This window comes from Bos grunniens, chromosome 29, assembly GCF_055505025.1.
Source record: "Bos grunniens cultivar Pamir isolate PY7600 chromosome 29, Bosgru_T2T1.0, whole genome shotgun sequence".
In the NCBI taxonomy this organism is placed as follows: domain Eukaryota; kingdom Metazoa; phylum Chordata; class Mammalia; order Artiodactyla; family Bovidae; genus Bos; species Bos grunniens.
The window spans coordinates 50,142,933-50,162,992 of record NC_141193.1 but is presented as its reverse complement, the minus strand read 5'-3'; the positions used below and the strand labels follow the sequence as shown (position 1 = coordinate 50,162,992).

The following is a 20,060-nucleotide window of genomic DNA, read 5'->3' as shown; positions in this document are numbered from 1 at the left end:
CTTGGGCTAGCAAACCAGACTGTGGGATAGCTACCACGCGAAAAGCCCTAACCTAAGACATTGCCAGGCCCACTCACAGAACAAAGGACTGAACAGAGATAGGCAGCTGCAGACCATCCCCCTCCGGTGACAGGCAGCCAGAGCCAGAAGGGGGCAATCGCAGCCCCAGAGAGACATTATCTACCAAACTGCAAGCAGGCTTCTTTGCTGACTAAGACTTCTTGGGGTTCTTGACGGTCAACATCCTTCTGAGAAGGTGCACCAGTAGTACACCCAGGAAACCGAGCGGCAAGGACAGGGGAGGCGATAAGTTGCAGCGACCATGCTCACCAAACACCTCATCACCTGAGCTGCTCGGACCTGGGAAGGGCACCAAACGCAGGCCCAATGGAGTCTGCGCCTCTTAGGACTACCCAGTGCCTGAACCTGAGCGGCTTAGAACTGGGAGGTGCAGGCAGCCCAGGGCCGGCCTCGGACAGTTCCCAGCAGAGCACCTAGAGCCTGAGCAGTGTGGGCAGGGAGGACACATGTGCCGTGAGCGGGGGCAGGCCCAGTGTGGCTGAGGCACTGCAAGTACACGCCAGTGTTATTTGTTTGCAGCGTCCCTCCCTCCCCACAGCACGACTGAAAAAGTGAGCCTAAAAAAGTGTCCACCACCACCCCCTTGTGTTAGGGCGGAAATCAGACACTGAAGAACCAGCAAACAGAAGACGCTAAAACAGAGGGAACCGCCTTGGAAGTGACAGGTAAATAGATTACAACCCTGTAGTTAGTACCAACTACATAGGAAGGAGCCTATAGATCTTGAGAAATATAACCCGGACCAAAGAACTATCCAAAAATGAACTGACCCCACACTGCCCACAACACCACCAGAGAAAGTCCTAGATATATTTTTACTATTTTTACGATCATTCTTTTCTTTAATTAAAAAAAATTTTAAGTCCTCTATTACTCTTTTAATTTTCATTTTTATAACCTACTATTACTTAGCAAAAAAAAGGCCCTATTTTTTAAAGCAAACTTCATATATATATATATTTCTTTTATAATTTTTGACTTTTTTTTCTTCTTTTCTTTAATATTGTATTTTTGAAAACCCAACCTCTACTCTAGATTTTTAATCTTTGCTTTTTGGTATTTGTTATCAATTTTGTACCTTTAAGAACCCAATCTTCAGTACCCATTTTTACTTGGGAGCGAGATTACTGGCTTGACTGCTCTCTCCCTCTTTGGACTCTCCTTTTTCTCCACAAGGTCAACTCTGTCTCCTTCCTCCCCCTTCTCTTCTCTACCCAACTCTGAATCTCTGTGTGTTCCAGATGGTGGAGAACACTTAGGGAACTGATTACTGGCTGGATTTGTCTCTCTCCTTTTCATTCCCCACTTTTATCCTCCTGGGCACCTCTGTCTCCTTCCTCCCTCTTCTTTTCTCTGTATAATTCCGTGAACATCTCTGAGCAATCCAGACTGTGGAGCACACATAAGGAAATGATTACTGGCTAGCTTGCTCTCTCTTCTTTTGATTCCACCTCCTCTCATTCGGGTCACCTCTAACTCCCTCCTCCCTCTTCTCTTCTCCATGTAATTCTGTGAACCTCTCTGGGTATCCTTCACCGTGGAGAAACTTTTCATATTTAACTAGATGTTTTATCAATGCTGCTGTATAGGAGGAGAAGTCTTGGGACTACTGTAAAAATAAGACTGAAAACCAGAAGCAGGAGGCTTAAGTCCAAATCCTGAGGATACCAGAGAACTCCTGACTCCAGGGAACATTAATTGACAGGAGCTCATCAAACGCCAACATACCTACATTGAAACCAAGCACCACCCAAGGGCCAACAAGTTCCAGAGCAAGACATACCATGCAAATTCTCTAGCCACACAGGAACACAGCCCTGAGCTTCAATATACAGGCTGCCCAAAGTTACTCCAAAACCACTGACATCTCATAACATTACTGGACACTTCATTGCACTCCAGAGAGAAGAAATCCAGCTCTACCCACCAGAACACCGACACAAGCTTCCCTAACTAAGAAACCTTGACAAACCACCCATACAACCCCACCCACAGCGAGGAAACTCCACAATAAAGAGAACTCCACAAACTGCCAGAACACAGAAAGGACACCCCAAACTCAGCAATATAAACAAGATGAAGAGACAGAGGAATACCCAGCAGGTAAAGGAACAGGATAAATGCCCACCAAACCAACAAAAGAGGAAGAGACAGGGAATCTACCTGATAAAGAATTCCAAATAATGATAGTGAAAATGATCCAAAATCTTGAAATCAAAATGGAATCACAGATAAATAGCCTGGAGACAAGGATTGAGAAGATGCAAGAAAGGTTTAACAAGGACCTAGAAGAAATAAAAAAGAGTCAATATATAATGAATAATGCAATAAATGAGATCAAAAATACTCTGAAGGCAACAAATAGTAGAATAACAGAGGCAGAAGATAGGATTAGTGAATTAGAAGATAGAATGGCAGAAATAAATGAATCAGGAAAGAAGAAAAACGAATTAAAAGAAATGAGGACAATCTCAGAGACCTCCAGGACAATACTAAATGCCCCAACATTCGAATCATAGGAGTCCCAGAAGAAGAAGACAAAAAGAAAGACCATGAGAAAATACTTGAGGAGATAATAGTTGAAAACTTCCCTAAAATGGGGAAGGAAATAATCACCCAAGTCCAAGAAACCCACAGAGTCCCCAAACAGGATAAACCCAAGGCAAAACACCCCAAGACACATATTAATCAAATTCACAAAGATCAAACACAAAGAACAAATATTAAAAGCAGCAAGGGAAAAACAACAAATAACACACAAGGGGATTCCCATAAGGATAACAGCTGATCTTTCAATAGAAACTCTTCAGGCCAGGAGGGAATGGCAAGACATACTTAAAGTGATGAAAGAAAATAACCTACAGCCCAGATTACTGTACCCAACAAGGATCTCATTCAAATATGAAGGAGAAATCAAGCTTTACAGACAAGCAAAAGCTGAGAGAATTCAGCACACCAAACCAGCTCTTCAACAAATGCTAAAGGATCTTCTCTAGACAGGAAATACAAAAAAGGTGTATAAACTCAAACCCAAAACAATAAATTAAATGGCAATGGGATCATACTTATCAATAATTACCTTAAACGTAAATGGGTTGAATGCCTCAACCAAAAGACAAAGACTGGCTGAATGGATACAAAAACAAGACCCCTATATATGTTGTCTACAAGAGACCCACCTCAAAACAGGGGACACATACAGACTGAAAGTGAAGGGCTGGAAAAAGATATTCCATGCAAAAAGAGACCAAAAGAAAGCAGGAGTAGCAATACTCATAACAGATAAAATAGACTTTAAAACAAAGGCTGTGAAAAGAGACAAAGAAGGACACTACATAATGATCAAAGGATCAGTCCAAGAAGAAGATATAACAATTATAAATATATATGCACCCAACATAGGAGCACCGCAATGTGACAAATGCTAACAAGTATGAAAGGGGAAATTAACAATAACACAGTAATAGTGGGAGACTTTAATACCCCACTCACACCTATGGATAGATCAACTAAACAGAAAATTAACAAGGAAACACAAACTTTAAATGATACAATAGACCAATTAGACCTAACTGATATCTATAGGACATTTTACCCCAAAACAATGAATTTCACCTTTTTCTCAAGTGCACATGGATCCTGCTCCAGGATAGAACACATCCTGGGCCATAAATCTAGCCTTGGTAAACTCAAAAAAATTGAAATCATTCCAAGCATCTCAATTACAGGAGAAAAACTGTTAAAAATTTCAATATATGGAGGCTGAACAACACGCTGCTGAATAACCAACAAATCACAGAAGAAATAAAAAAAGAAATCAAAATATGCATAGAAGCAAATGAAAATGAAAACACAACAACCCAAAACCTGTTCAGTTCAGTTCAGTGGCTCAGTTGTGTCCGACTCTCTGCGACCCCATGAATCACAGCATGCCAGGCTTCCCTGTCCATCACCAACCCCCAGAGTTCACTCAGACTCACGTCCATCGAGTCAGTGATGCCATCCAGCCATCTCATCCTCTGTCGTCCCCTTCTCCTCCTGCCCCCAATCCCTCCCAGCATCAGAGTCTTTTCCAATGAGTCAACTCTTCGCATGAGGTGGCCAGAGTACTGGAGTTTCAGCTTTAGCATCAGTCCTTCCAATGAATACGCAGGACTGATTTCCTTCAGAATGGACTGGTTGGATCTTGCAGTCCAAGGGACTCTCAAGAGTCTTCTCCAACACCACAGTTCAAAGGCATCAATTCTTTGGTGCTCAGCCTTCTTCACAGTCCAACTCTCACATTCATACATAACCTCTGGAAAAACCATAGCCTTGACTAGACGAACCTTTGTTGGCAAAGTAACGTCTCTGCTTTTGAATATGCTCTCTAGGTTGGTCATAACTTTCCTTCCAAGGAGTAAGCGTCTTTTAATTTCATGGCTACAATCACCTTCTGCAGTGATTTTGGAGCCAAAAAAAATAAAGTCTGCCACTGTTTCCCCATCTGTTTCCCATGAAGGGATGGGACCAGATGCCATGATCTTCGTTTTCTGAATGTTGAGCTTTAAGCCAAATTTTTCACTCTCCACTTTCACTTTCATCAAGAGGCTTTTGAGTTCCTCTTCACTTTCTGCCATAAGGGTGGTGTCATCTGCATATCTGAGGTTATTGATATTTCTCCCGGCAATCTTGATTCCAGCTTGTGTTTCTTCCAGCCCAGTGTTTCTCATGATGTACTCTGCATATAAGTTAAACAAGCAGGGTGATAGTATACAGCCTTGACGTACTCCTTTTCCTATTTGGAACCAGTCTGTTGTTCCATGTCCAGTTCTAACTGTTGCTTCCTGACCTGCATACAAATTTCTCAAGAGGCAGATCAGGTCGTCTGGTATTCCCATCTCTTTCAGAATTTTCCAAAACCTGTGGGACACTGTAAAAGCAGTGCTAAGGGGAAAGTTCATAGCAATACAGGCACACCTCAAGAAACAAGAAAAAAGTCAAATAAATAACCTAACTCTACACCTAAAGCAAGTAGAAAAGGAAGAAATGAAGAACCCCAGGGTTAGTAGAAGGAAAGAAATATTAAAAATTAGGGCAGAAATAAATGCAAAAGAAACAAAACAAACCATAGCAAAAATCAACAAAGCCAAAAGCTGGTTCTTTGAAAGGATAAATAAAATTGACAAACCATTAGCCAGATTCATCAAGAAACAAAGGGAGAAAAGTCAAATCAGTAAAATTAGAAATGAAAATGGAGAGATCACAACAGACAACACAGAAATATAAAGGATCATAAGAGACTACTATCAGCAATTATATGCCAATAAAATGGACAACGTGGAAGAAACGGACAAATTCTTAGAAAAGTACAACTTTCCAAAACTGAACCAGGAAGAAATAGAAAATCTTAACAGACCCGTCACAAGCATGGAAATTGAAACTGTAATCAGAAATCTTCCAGCAAACAAAAGCCCAGGTCCAGATGGCTTCACAGCAGAATTCTACCAAAAATTTAGAGAAGAGCTAATGCCTATCCTACTCAAACTCTTCCAGAAAATTGCAGAGGAGGGTAAACTTCCAAACTCATTCTATGAGGCCACCATCACCCTAATACCAAAACCTGACAAAGATGCCGCACAAAAAGAAAACTACATGCCAATATCACTGATGAACATAGATGCAAAAATCCTTAACAAAATTCTAGCAAGCAGAATCCAACAACACATTAAAAGATCATACACCATGACCAAGTGGGCTTTATCTCAGGGATGCAAGGATTCTTCAGTATCTGCAAATCAATCAACGTAATACACCACATTAACAAATTGAAAAATAAAAGCCACATGACTATCTCAACGGATGCAGAGAAAGCCTTTGACAAAATTCAACATCCGTTTATGATAAAAACTCTCCAGAAAGCAGGAATAGAAGGAACATACCTCAACATAATAAAAGCTATATGTGACAAACCCTCAGCAAACATTATCTTCAATGGTGAAAAATTGAAAGCATTTCCCCTAAAGTCAGGAATAAGACAAGGGTGCCCACTCTCACCACTACTATTCAATATAGTTTTGGAAGTTTTGGCCACAGCAATCAGAGCAGAAAAAGAAATAAAAGGAATCCAAATTGGAAAAGAAGAAGTAAAACTCTCACTGTTTGCAGATGACATGATCCTCTACATAGAAAACCCTAAAGACTCCACTAGAAAATTACTAGAGCTAATCAATGAATATAGTAAAGTTGCAGGATATAAAATGAACACACAGAAATCCCTTGCATTCCTATACACTAATAATGAGAAAATAGAGAAATTAAGGAAACAATTCCATTCACCATTGCAATGAAAAGAGTAAAATACTTAGGAATATATCTACCTAAAGAAACTAAAGACCTATATACAGAAAATTATAAAACACTGGTGAAAGAAATCAGAGAGGACACTAATAGATGGAGAAGTATACCATGTTCATAGGTCAGAAGAATCAATATAGTGAAAATGAGTATACTACCCAAAGCAATCTATAGATTCAATGCAATCCCTATCAGGCTACCAACGGTATTTTTCACAAGAGCTAGAACAAATAATTTCACAATTTGTATGGAAATACAGAAAACCTCGAATAGCCAAAGCGATCTTGAAAAAGAAGAATGGAACTGGAGGAATCAATCTGCCTGACTTCAGGCTCTACTACAAAGCCACAGTCATCAGGACAGTATGATACTGGCACAAGACAGAAATATAGACCAATGGAACAAAATAGAAAGCCCAGAGATAAATCCATACACCTATGGACACCTTATCTTTGACAAAGGAGGCAAGCATATACAATGATGAAAAGACAAGCTCTTTAACAAGTGGTGCTGGGAAAACTGGTCAAGCACTTGTAAAAGAATGAAACTAGAACACTTTCTAACACCATACACAAAAATAAACTCTAAATGGATTAAAGATCTAAACGTTAAGACCAGAAACTATAAAACTCCTAGAGGAGAACATAGGCAAAACACTCTCTGACATAAATCACAGCAGGATTCTCCAGAATATTGGAAATAAAAGCAAAAATAAACAAATGGGACCTAATTAAAATTAAAAGCTTCTGCATAACAAAGGAAACTATAAGCAAGGTGAAAAGACAGCCTTCAGAATGGGAGAAAATAATAGCAAATGAAGCAACTGACAAACAACTAATCTCAAAAATATACAAGCAACTCCTACAGCTCAATTCCAGAAAAATAAATGACCCAATCAAAAAGTGGGCCAAAGAACTAAATAGACATTTCTCCAAAGAAGACATACAGATGGCTAACAAACACATGAAAAGGTGCTCAACATCACTCATTATCAGAGAAATGCAAATCAAAACCACAATGAGGTACCATTTCACGCCAGTCAGATGGCTGCGATCCAAAAGTCTACAAGCAATAAATGCTGGAGAGGGTGTGGAGAAAAGGGAACCCTCTTACACTGTTGGCGGGAATGCAAACTAGTACAGCCACTATGGAGAACAGTGTGGAGATTCCTTAAAAAACTGGAAATAGAACTGCCTTATGACCCAGCAATCCCACTGCTGGACATACACACCGAGGAAAACAGAATTGAAAGAGACACGTGTACCCCAATGTTCATTGCAGCACTGATTATAATAGCCAGGACATGGAAGCAACCTAGATGCCCATCAGCAGATGAATGGATAAGAAAGCTGTGGTACATATACACAATGGAGTATTACACAGCCATTAAAAAGAATATATTTGAATCAGTTCTAATGAGGTGGATGAAACTGGAGCCTATTATACAGAGAGAAGTAAGCCAGAAAGAAAAACACCAATACAGTATACTAACGCATATATATGGAATTTAGAAAGATGGTAACCATAACCCTGTATGAGAGAGAGCAAAAGAGACACAGATGTATAGAACAGTCTTTTGGACTCTGTGGGAGAGGGAGAGGGTGGAATGATTTGGGAGAATGGCATTGAAACATGTATAATACTATATAAGAAACGAATAGCCAGTCCAGGTTCAATGCAGGATACAGGATGCTTGGGGCTGGTACACTGGGATGACCCAGAGGTATGGTACAGGGAGGGAGGTGGGAGGGGGGTTCAGGATGGGGAACACGTGTACACCCATGGCGGATTCATGTTGATATATGGCAAAACCAATACAATATTGTAAAGTAATTAGCCTCCAATTAAAATAAATTTAAAAAAAAGAATTAAACAAAAGCATCAATTCTTCAGCGCTCAGCTTTCTTCACAGACCAACTCTCACATCCATACATGACCACTGGAAAAACCATAGCCTTAACTAGACGGACCTTTGTTGGCAAAGTAATATCTCTGCTTTTGAATATGCTATCTAGGTTGGTCATAACTTTCCTTCCAAGGAGTAAGTGTCTTTTAATTTCATGGTTGCAGTCACCATCTGCGGTGATTTTGGAGCCCCAAAAAATAAAGTCTGACACTGTTTCCACTGTTTCCCCATCTATTTGCCATGAAGTGATGGGACCAGATGCCATGATCTTAGTTTTCTTAATGTTGAGCTTTAAGCCAACTTTTTCACTCTCCTCTTTCACTTTCATCAAGAGGTCTTTAGCAAAATTAACAACACTTTATAGGTCAAAACACATATCAAAACATGATACTAAATTGTAATAAGTTTCCTTACTTGAGCTTTCAGGGTTTGTAGTTGTCCTTCGTAATTCTGAGTCATTGCTAAGTTACATTTTTCCAAACTGTCCAACTTCTGTCTAAGTAAACCCACCTGCATTAAGAATAAAAAATTTTAATTTTCTAAATCTTGCCTGGCAAAATCTTAGAATAGTCATTAATAATTAAATTCACAAAAACCAGATGTTGCTAGGGCTATTCCACTGGGTACACATTAGCACAGTATGGTATGGATCTTGAGTCTTCTTACTGCACATTAAAGCAAGATTTAAAATCTACTTCACATTGTCTTTTTGGGAGCATTATGTCATCACTCTTGCAGCAGAACTCCTGCCAACACATTTCAGCCTTTATTTCAGGCTCTGCTGCCTTCAACGGGAGCTCTGTTGTAGTGGTGTTATGGAATAAGTGTTACCTTTTTTTTTTAAATTAAAAACTAACAAAGTGAAAAGAAAAATAGGACTTCCCTGGTGGTGCGGTGGGTAAGAATCCACCAGACAATGCAGGGAACATGGGTTCAACTCCTGGTCTGGAAAAATTCCATGTGCTGCAGAGCAACTAAACCCCTGCACCACAACTACCGAGCCCACGCTCGAGACCCCGGGCTCTGCAACTGCAGAGCCTCATGCTGCAGTTACTGAAGCCTGTGCGCCTAGGGGCTGTGCCCTGCAACAGGAGCAGACACTGCAATGAGCAACTGCAGAGCCTCATGCTGCAGTTACTGAAGCCTGTGCGCCTAGGGGCTGTGCCCTGCAACAGGAGCAGACACTGCAATGAGCAACTGCAGAGCCTCATGCTGCAGTTACTGAAGCCTGTGCGCCTAGGGGCTGTGCCCTGCAACAGGAGCAGACACTGCAATGAGCAACTGCAGAGCCTCATGATGCAGTTACTGAAGCCCGTGGGCCTAGGGGCTGTGCCCTGCAACAGGAGCAGACACTGCAATGAGCAACTGCAGAGCCTCATGCTGCAGTTACTGAAGCCCGTGGGCCTAGGGGCTGTGCCCTGCAACAGGAGCAGACACTGCAATGAGCAACTGCAGAGCCTCATGCTGCAGTTCCTGAAGCCCGTGGGCCTAGGGGCTATGCCATGCAACAGGAGCAGACACCACAATGAGCAACTGCAGAGCCTCATGCTGCAGTTACTGAAGCCCGTGGGCCTAGGGGCTGTGCCCTGCAACAGGAGCAGACACTGCAATGAGCAAGTGCAGAGCCTCATGCTGCAGTTACTGAAGCCCGTGGGCCCAGGGGCTGTGCCCTGCAACAGGAGCAGACACCACAATGAGGAGCTGGTGCAGGCAAGAGTAGCCCCGGCTCACCACAGCTAGAAAAAGCGCCGGAGCAGCAAAAAAGACCCAGCAGAGTAAAAAACATAAAAAGAAAAAATGTCTAAGAGGAGTTCATAGGGATTTGGCTCACAGAATTTGTCTGCTTAAACAGCATGTGAGGCTTCTTTGCACATCTGGGTTGTGACAGGACCAAAAGTCAGAAAGTAGTCCCTTGCATGTGCAATCTCATGACCCGCCTCTACTGATAACCACGTTAACTGGGCCAAACAATAACATAGTCAACCAAGACAAAAAGTTAAGTTCTACTGAGTCCAGCAGAGGTAGAAAAACAGCTGCGGAACAAGTTGACTGCTGACGTTTTAGTTATTAGCATATGATGAGTAAACCTGCCTTACGCCTGGTCCCAAAGAAAATTCAGACATGAAAGTCCACGTTAGGTGAAGCGTATGACTTTGCTGAACTCCGCAGCAGGCCCGAGAGCACTCAGACATCCCTCTAGCTTCACTAGCTTGGCTGCAAGCAGGCTCCCCGGGCCCAGGACACTCCTCCTAAGCGGTGCACGTGCTCAGTCACTCAGTCAGGTCTGACTCTTTGCAACTCTATGGAGTGTATGTAGCCCACCAGGCTCCTCTGTCCATGGGATTCTCCAGGCAAGAATACTGGAGTGGGTTGCCATTTTCTATTCCAGGAGATCCCCCCAACCCAGGGATCAAACCTGCGTCTCTTGTGTCCCGTGCATTGGCAGGCAGGTTCTGTATCACTGAGCCATGTGGGCACCCAGGCATACATATACCCCCCTCACTGAACTCTCTTCTCTCTTGATCTACAATCAAGGCTTTATCTTTCACTTCTTTTAGGAAAGACTTTTCTAGCAGATGAGAAAAGGCAAATGCTCCTGAACTCTGCCTGCTCCAAAGGCACAGCTCTGATGGCTACTTTGTTTCTGTAGCAACAAAAGCAATGACATCCTTGCTTGAAAACAGTATTCACATACATGTCAAATGTTTACTTTCCTAGATGGCATCTACTGGACTCTGTCTGTCTGCATCGGCAGATTTCTATAGGTTTAGGCTCTGCTTGCCACTTATTTGATAGAACACATACATTTAGCACATTGTGACAGAATTTCAGGGCATTTCAAGCTATTGCTGATGCCTATACAAAGTATGTGTAATGAAAAATGCATTCTGACGGAACTAGCACTATTTGTAACAGTCTGAGGAATGAACAATTTATTAACACAGCTACACAGTACCTCTTGACCTTTCTGTTCCAGACACGTCTGTGCATTTGCCAACTCTTGATCCCGAAGATCTAATCGCGTCTCCAGAGCCCGCATCTTCCTTTCCCAATCCAATTTTTTGTTGTTTACCATGATGTCAATTTGCTCCATTAATTCCTGAAGCTCTGCCTCACAAGGAGAAGCTCTGGCAATTGTAGAAAAGTGAAATATATTTTAAAAGACTGAAATGTGAGAACAAGAAAACTTATGATTTTGCTTTAAATATCTTGATCATTATTTTCTCAAAATTTTCAATTATTTAAATAGGAAGAATTCTGAAAATTAGAGGTTAACATTTTAAATTAAAACTAAAAGCTAATTTCAGAGCTAACAGAGTATATACTTTTCACCGGCATTTTAAGAAGTACAGCTGTGCCATAATTTAATGCAATATATTGATAAAGTTAATATATTGATAGTTATAATCTGCATTTCTCTTCCTATGTATCGCTGGATTACATCAGAAATAAGGCCACAGTAAATAAAGTTAATTTGAAGAATTGATGCTTTTAAACTGTGGTGTTGGAAAAGACCTTTGTGAGTCCCTTGGACTGCAAGGAGATCCAACCAGTCCATCCTAAAGGAGACCAGTCCTGGGTGTTCACTGGAAGGACTGATGCTGAGGCTGAAACTCCAATACTTTGGCCACCTCATGTGAAGAGTTGACTCATTGGAAAAGACCCTGATGTTGGGAGGGATTGGGGCCAGGAGGAGAAGGGGACGACAGAGGATGAGATGGCTGTATGGCATCACCGACTCGATGCACATGAATTTGGGTGAACTCCGGGAGTTGGTGATGGACAGGGAGGCCTGGCGTGCTGAGATTCATGGGGTCGCAAAGAGTCAGACACGACTGAGCTACTGAACTGAACTGAACTGAAAAATAATAAATTTTAGAGTGGGCTAATTCGAGGAGAATTCTAACAAATAATCCCAGGGAATTCGCTCATGGTCCAGTGGTTAAGAATCCATCTTGCAATGCAGGGGATGCGAGTTCGATCCCTGGTCTGGGAACTAAGATCTCACATACAGCAGGGCTACTAAAGCCCATGAATCACAACTACTGAGACCTCATGCTGCAACTAAGACCTAATGCAGCCAAAAACAAATAAATACATAAATATTTAGAAAATAATTCCATCCTCTTACATGTACCTCTTACATATGCCTATGTGCTTATCATAACCTGAGGAGGTTTGATGGCAGGTAACTGGGGCTTCACAAGGCCTGCCAGGGGCAGAGGAACAGACCCAGGCGAGGCAGGACCAGGTTCACAGGCACCTGGGCTACACTGCTGCTCCTTCAGGACAGAAGCTTGATGCCATCTGGCCGGTGATGTCTGCTGGAAGAAAGCTGACTGGGCAGATGTGGGCAGGGTAATGTAAGATTTTAGACAGTGCAGATATTATTAGTCAGAAACGTAGGAATAGTTGGTCCTAGGAAGGTCTACGGTGTTTGAAACAGGACCCTTGCTGCGAACTAGCATTACTGAGGCTGAGAGTTGCTGAGGTTGTGAGTGCTCCCGGGGCAGGGCTCTCCTTCCGAGAAGCACAGCACTCCCCAAGGACCTGGTGTCAGTTCACTCATTCAGTCCAGATAAGCAGGTAGACATCGAGGTCTCAGGCTTCAGCTTAAGGCACGCAAAAACGTCCAGGTTAGAGAAGCAAGTTGCTTCAGTATCCATCTGTTCAGTGGTGATGGGGCTTCTGACGTATTTGTGTAGCTGGGAGGAAGGCAGGAGAGGCAAGTATAAAATGACACCATTTCCTCCATCTAGTTTCACTGAATGAGAATTTTAGGGCTAATTAAGGATCATTTAGCATTTTAAAAAACTGAAGCCCAGACCCATCGAGGTCACACACTGATTAATGGAACAGCCAGAACTAGATCCTAGACAGCTGCTTCTAAATTAAGTGCCTTCCTGTATCCACAGCAAAAGACAGGGTGTTTTTTCTTCTTCCTCTCTCTGTTTAGTTATGGTTTTGTTTGTAATGTAACATGCAAAGTTGAAAATTTTCATTTTCTCTATTAAAGTGCTGAGGACAGTGGTGATAAGGAACACTGATAGCAGAGTTGGTGGACTTTTTTGTTACTATTGCAGTTACTGCAGGGTCTACATTAACAACATCTTCATGTTTTGAATAAGAACTTCCTTGAAAAATGTAGTACAAATGAGCTCTGTTGCGATAAGGTTTGAAACGGGTACATGAACTCAAAGGACTCAGAACTTCTGGAATCCCTTTCTAAAATACCCAGAGTCAACCTGAACAAGGGATGTACCTTTGACTGGCTTATTCAACAGCCTTCATACCAGTTGTGACACCAGAGCGGTTTTAAGTACAAAAATGCATCCTGAGTTTTCCAGTACTCCTGGGCTAGGGCCCAAAGGCTCTCAGTTTTTACTTAAAACCTAAAACCAGTCTGAGGAGAGGAATTACTAATTCCTCTATGAATAATGTGACTGGATTTTAATTGGAATTCTGATGTGGGGAAAAACAACAGAACAAAAAGAATGGTTTTCAAAAAGAATGGTTTTCACACCATTTTCTTTTTCGTAACAACATGTATCCCCTTTACTGTAAACACAATTGGTTTATTTTTTCTGCTGGTGTAAACTCTGAAGGGAAGGGGCTCTGTCGGTCTTGCTCATCACCACCTCACCAAGGCTGGGCACAGCGCTCCAGTACATGGCAGGCGCTCAGCGAATCTCTGAGTCAACAAACAAGTGTTCTCCATTACTATCTCCCGGGCATCTAGGAGGGAGCCATGCCTGTGGGAGTAAAACACAGGCCTAAAGAAGAAAGTGGCATTGCTATGAGCCACTCAACCAATACTGTGAAATAAATGAATGAAGGGTTTATTTCCTGGGTATGACTATGCTATACAAAAGTAAGAATATTAGACTTCAGGGTGGGAGGACTTTTACAAGTCATCTAGTTCAACTACCCACTCGGTGTTTGCACACCTTGCACAGATTGGAGAGAATCGTCTATCACACCCCCACTGATCAGATTCAGCAAGTCTAGGACAGACACCAGGTTCTGCATTGGTAACAAAGGCATCAAGTACATGCTGTTTGGTGTTGGTTAGCCGCTAAGTCGTGTCCGACTCTGGCGACCCCTCTGTCCATGGGATTTCCCAGGCAAGGATACTGGAGTGGGTTGCCATTTCCTTCTTTAGGGGATCTTCCCCACCCAGAGATCAGACCCCTGTCACCCTCATTGCAGGACGTCTCCAGCATTGCAGGCAGATTTGTTAACATTAAGCCACCAGGGAAGCCCCCTCAGTATCAATATTTGCTCCTAAATCTAGTGAACTTTAAAATAAAAGACAAAGGACTAGTTTAGCCTCCTTCATTGTCTGGACACTAACATTTATATTTTCATTTCTTTCTTTAGCTAAATGCTAACATTATGCTAATTACTCTGCTGTACTTCCTCTCATGAATCCTCACAATATCCCATAAAGCAGATCTTATTCCAACTTTATAAAAGTTGACTGAGGAGCTGAATGAGAAAAAAGTCATTTCTCTAAGGCTTTCAGCACTGGAGACTGGGTGGACTGTGTCTAATACACTGCGTAAGGCAGGTAAACCCTGCCCTAACTATTGGGCTTATCCGTGGGAGCGATTCACAAGTGCAGGGTTCTGAGGAAGGCTAGAGGTCTAAAGGCATTAAGCCAGAAAGGGAGGGGCACACTGAGACTCGTAGGGTAACATACCAGTCTGAGGATCCTAGAGTTAAAACAATCAGGACATCATTACTTGGAGATGGACAGCAAAATAGAAAGCTGATGATATAAACGGAGGAAGTAGGGGCAAGTGTGTCAGGGAGGAACGGCAGGGGGATGGATGTGGAGAGAGAAACAGGAGCTGGGGTAAGACTCATGGACATGCCTGCCACTCCAAAGTCCTTTAACAGTGGCTGAAGGGCTGGTTCTTAAAAGGCAGAACTTAATCAGACAGATAGCTATGGTGACATATGATTTGTTATTAACCCAGGATAATTTTAAAAGTGAAAGGGTAACTATTAATTATTATTTCAGGACAACAGATACAAACAGTGACAGTTCTAGGCAACCTGAAATGTAGTCCATCCATCAACAATTGGGAAAACAGAAGTGGATATCAGGTTGTTTATTTAAAAAAAGAGTGAGCTTAGTTCAGGACATGAGAGATATCTGACAGAAATGGATCTTTAGCTTGGGAAAGAGAAGAGGGGATTTGGCTTAAAAGACAAATATAGAAGTCACCATGGAGAAAGGAGAGAGGGGAAAGGAAGCACGGAGAAGGAATAAAGAGGAGACTGCTTCATGCACCGTGGACAAGCCTAAGAAAATGAGTTTCGAAAAAACTGATGAGCAATCTTATCAGATTTTAACCTTTCCAAAATGTTTCAATAAAACCCATTTTTAAACTGTATTAACATATTATTTGTCTTAGGTATATTACTATTATTTAGCTGTACTAAATATATAATGGCACAATATATTCAAAGTAGTAAAGGAAAAAATTTTCAACAAAGAAAACCAACTGGCAGAGTTGTCATTCAGAAAAGATACAGAGTTTTCCAGAAAAGCTAAAGGAATTCATCACCACTAAACTGACCTGACAAGAAATGTTAAAGGAAATTCTCTAAGCTGAAAAGAAAGGGCACTGATCACTAACAAGTACACGTTTGAAATAATAAATCTCGCTGGAAAGGTAAATATATAGTAAAGGTAGTGGGTTAATCACTTATAAAGCTAGCATGAAGATTTAAAAACACAAACCACAAAAATATGATTTCAATAATTAAGGGATGCTGCTGCTACTGCTGCTAAGTCGCCTCAGTCGTATCTGACTCTGTGCGACCCCATAGACAGCAGCCCACCAGGCTCCTCTGTCCCTGGGATTCTCCAGGCAAGAACACTGGAGTGGGTTGCCATTTCCTTCTCCAATGTGTGAAAGTAAAAAGTGAAAGTGAAAGTGAAGTCGCTCAGTCATGTCGGAATCCTAGGGACCCCATGGACGGCAGCCTACCAGGCTCCTCCGTCCATGGATTTTCCAGGCAAGAGTACTGGAGTGGGGTGCCATTGCCTTCTCCTAATTAAGGGATAGACAAGATGAAAAAATGTAAACTGTGACATCAAAAACATGACATGCAGCAGAGGGAAGAGTATGAAGGTTAAGCTTTACAATGGTATCAAACTTAAGTTATTTACAACTTTATATCAATTGTTATAGATATAAATTGTTAATATGCAAACCTCATGGTAACCACAAAGCAAAAAGACTACAGTAAATATATAAAAGGTAAAGAAATATAAGCATACTGGCAAACCTAGATGGCATATTCAAAAGCAGAGACATCACTTTGCCAACAAAGGTCCATCTAGTAAAGGCTCTGGTTTTTCCTGTGGTCATGTATGGATGCGAGAGTTGGACTGTGAAGAAAGCTGAGTGCCAAAGAATTGATGCTTTTGAACTGTGGTGTTGGAGAAGACTCTTGAGAGTCCCTTGGACTGCAAGGAGATCCAACCAGTCCATTCTGAAGGAAATCAGTCCTGCGTATTCATTGGAAGGACTGATGCTAAAGCTGAAACTCCAGTACTCTGGCCACCTCATGCGAAGAGTTGACTCATTGGAAAAGACTCTGATGCTGGGAGGGATTGGGGGCAGGAGGAGAAGGGGACGACAGAGGATGAGATGGCTGGATGGCATCACTGACTCGATGGACGTGAGTCTGAGTGAACTCCGGGAGTTGGTGATGGACAGGGAGGCCTGGCATGCTGCAGTTCATGGGGTCGCAAAGAGTCGGACAGGATTGAGTGACTGAACTGAACTGAAAGAAAGTCATCAACTCAAAAAAGGAAGACAGCAAAAGAAGAAGAAAGGAACAGACGGGAAACACAAAAACAGCCAGAAAACTATTAACAAAATGACAGTACGTGCACAGCTATCAATAATCACTTTAAATGCAAATGGACTAAATTCTCTAATCCAAAGACACAGAGTGAAGAAAAAAAGACACAGAGTGGATAAATAGATAAGAAAATAAGACCCATCTATATGCTGCCTACAAGAGACTCACTTTGGATGTAAGGACACACATAGACTGAAAGTGAAGGGATGGAAAAAGAGATCTCATGCAAATGGAAACTACAAAAAAAAAGTTGGAATAGCTGTATTTTTATCAGACAAAATAGACTTTAAAACAAAGACTGTAACAAGAGACAAAGAAGGGCATTATACAATGAATAAGAAGTCGATCCAACAAGAAGATGTAATGTTTGTAAATATTTACACAGCCCACAGAGGAGCATCTAGCTAAAGCAAATATCAACAGACCTAAAGGGGAAATTGACAGCAATACACCAACAGCAGGAGACTATAATACTCTACATTTACATCAATGGATACACAGGACAGATAATCAACTAAAACACATCAGCCTTTAACAACATTTGAGATTACAAATATTTACAAAACACTTGATCCAAAAGCAACAGAAATGCATTCTTCTCAATATTTCCCAAGCTATATTATATGTTAGGCCACACAACAAGCTTACTACATTTAAAGAGGCTGAAATCACATCAAGCAGCTTTTCTGACCACAACGGTATGAAACTTGAAATTTATTACATAAGGAAAACTGGAAAATTCACAAATATGTGGACGTTATACAAGATGCCACTGGACAGCCAAAGGTTCAAGGAAGACATAAAAAGAGAAATAAAAAAAATACCTTGAGACAAACGAAAATGGATATGTAACACACCAAACTTTGTGGGATGCAGCAAAAGTAGTTCTAAGAGGGAAGTTTACCATGATAGATACTTAGCTTCAAGAAACAAAAAGGCTCAAATAAATAATCTAACTTTACACCTCAAGGAACTAGAGAAAAAAAAAAACTAGAAGAAATAGAATAAAAAGATTAGAGCAGAAATAAGTAAAATAAGGGTTAAAAGAGAGTAAGTAAATAAGATCAATGAAACTAAGAGCTGGTTCTTTGAAAAGATAAATAAAATTGACAAACCTCTAGCTAGATTCACCAACAAAAAGGAGAGGGGACTCAAATAAAATCAGAAATGAAAGAGGAGCTATTACAACAGAAATTACAACAGATATTGTGAAGTGAAGTCAGTGAAAGGCGCTCAGTCATGTCTGCCTCTTTGTGATCCCATGGACTTTACAGTCCATGGAGTTCTCCAGGCCAAAATACTGGAGTGGGTAGCCTTTCCCTTCTCCAGGGGATCTTCCCAACTTAGAGATCGAACTCAGCTCTCCCACATTGCAGCCAGATTCTTTCCCAGCTGAGCCACAAGGGAAGCCCAACAACACATATTACACAGAAACAAATAGATTATGAGACTACTATGAACAATTATAAATTAGCAAATTGGACAACCTAGAAGAAATAGATAAATTCCTAGAAACATACCATCTACCAAGACTGAATCATAATGAAATAAAAAAGCTAAACAGACTGCTAATAAGGAGATTGGATCAGTAATTCAAAACCTCCCAACAAACAAGAGTCTGGAACCAGATTGCTTCACTGGTGACGTTTACCAAACAGTCAAAAATACCATCATTCTCAAACTCTTAAAAAAAAAAAAAGGACGGAACTCTTCCAAACTCATTCATGAAGCCAGCATTACTCTGATACTGAAACCAGGTAAGAATGCCACAAGAAAAGAAAATTACCTGGTGAACACAGATGCAAAAATCCTCAACAAAACATTAAATTCAACAGGCATACACTGTGATCAAGTGAGATGCAAGGATGGTTCAACAGCCACATACCAGTCATTGTGACATGTCACAGAGACAAAATAAAGGGAAAAAATCATGTGATCATCTCAATACACAGATGCAGAAAAAGCATTTGACAGCATTTGACAAAATTCAACATCCATTTATGACAAAATCCCTCAACAAAGTGGGTATAGAGGGAACGTACAAAAGTACTTCAACATAGTAAAGGCCACATATGATAAGCCTACATCATACTCAGTGGTGAAAACCCGAAATCTTTTCCTCTAAGACCAGGAATAAGGATACCTATTCTTGCCAATTTCATTAAATATAGTATTGGAAGTCCTAGCCAGAGCAATTAGGCAAGAAAGAGAAATAAAAGGCATCCAAATTGAAAAGGAAGAAGTAAAACTATTACTATATCCAGATGACATAATATGTATATGTGTGTGTATATATTATATATATATAAAACCCTAAAGACTACATCAAAAACTAACAAATTTGGTAAAGTTGCAGGATACAACATCAATACACAAGAACTTGCTTATTTAAATAAACTAATAATGAAATATTAGAAAGAGAAGTTAAGTAAACAATTCCATTTATGATTACATCAAAAAGAATAAAATACCTAGCAATAAATTTATCAAGGAGGTGGAAGATCTGTATATTTTAAACTATAAAACATTAAAGAAATTGAAAACAATACAAAGAAATGGACAGATATCCCATGCTCACAAATTGGAAGGATGAATATTGTTAAAATGTCCATACCACCCAAATCAATCTACAGATGCAATGCAATCCCTATCAAAATCCCTATACCAATGGGATTTTTCACATAAATAGGACAAATAATCTTAAAATGTATATAGAACCGTAAGAGACCCCTTAAATAGCTAAATCAGTCTTGAGAAAGAATAAAGTTGAAGGCATCACACTCTCAAATTTCAAACTATGTTATAAGCTATAATAAATTTAAACAGTATTATATTCACAGAAAAGCAGACA

The 20,060-nt window shown here is 40.8% G+C and overlaps 1 protein-coding gene across 15 annotated transcripts in view; it reads right to left on the bottom strand.

The window, feature by feature from the left end:
• The window catches only part of DEUP1 (deuterosome assembly protein 1), a 143,732-nt gene that overhangs the window by 103,926 nt on the left and 19,746 nt on the right, over nucleotides 1-20,060 (bottom strand). For 10 of the 15 annotated variants that reach the window (XM_086383230.1, XM_086383229.1, XM_086383239.1 and 7 more), the window contains exons 3-4: nucleotides 11,280-11,451; nucleotides 8,738-8,833 (exon numbers count right to left, since the gene is read on the bottom strand). In XM_086383230.1, the coding sequence (XP_086239356.1) occupies nucleotides 8,738-8,833; nucleotides 11,280-11,451 (268 nt within the window). Of the gene's footprint in view, nucleotides 1-8,737; nucleotides 8,834-11,279; nucleotides 11,452-18,995; nucleotides 19,049-20,060 lie in introns of those variants that run through there. The other 5 variants (XM_086383235.1, XM_086383232.1, XM_086383242.1 and 2 more) reach the window with 2 other exon arrangements.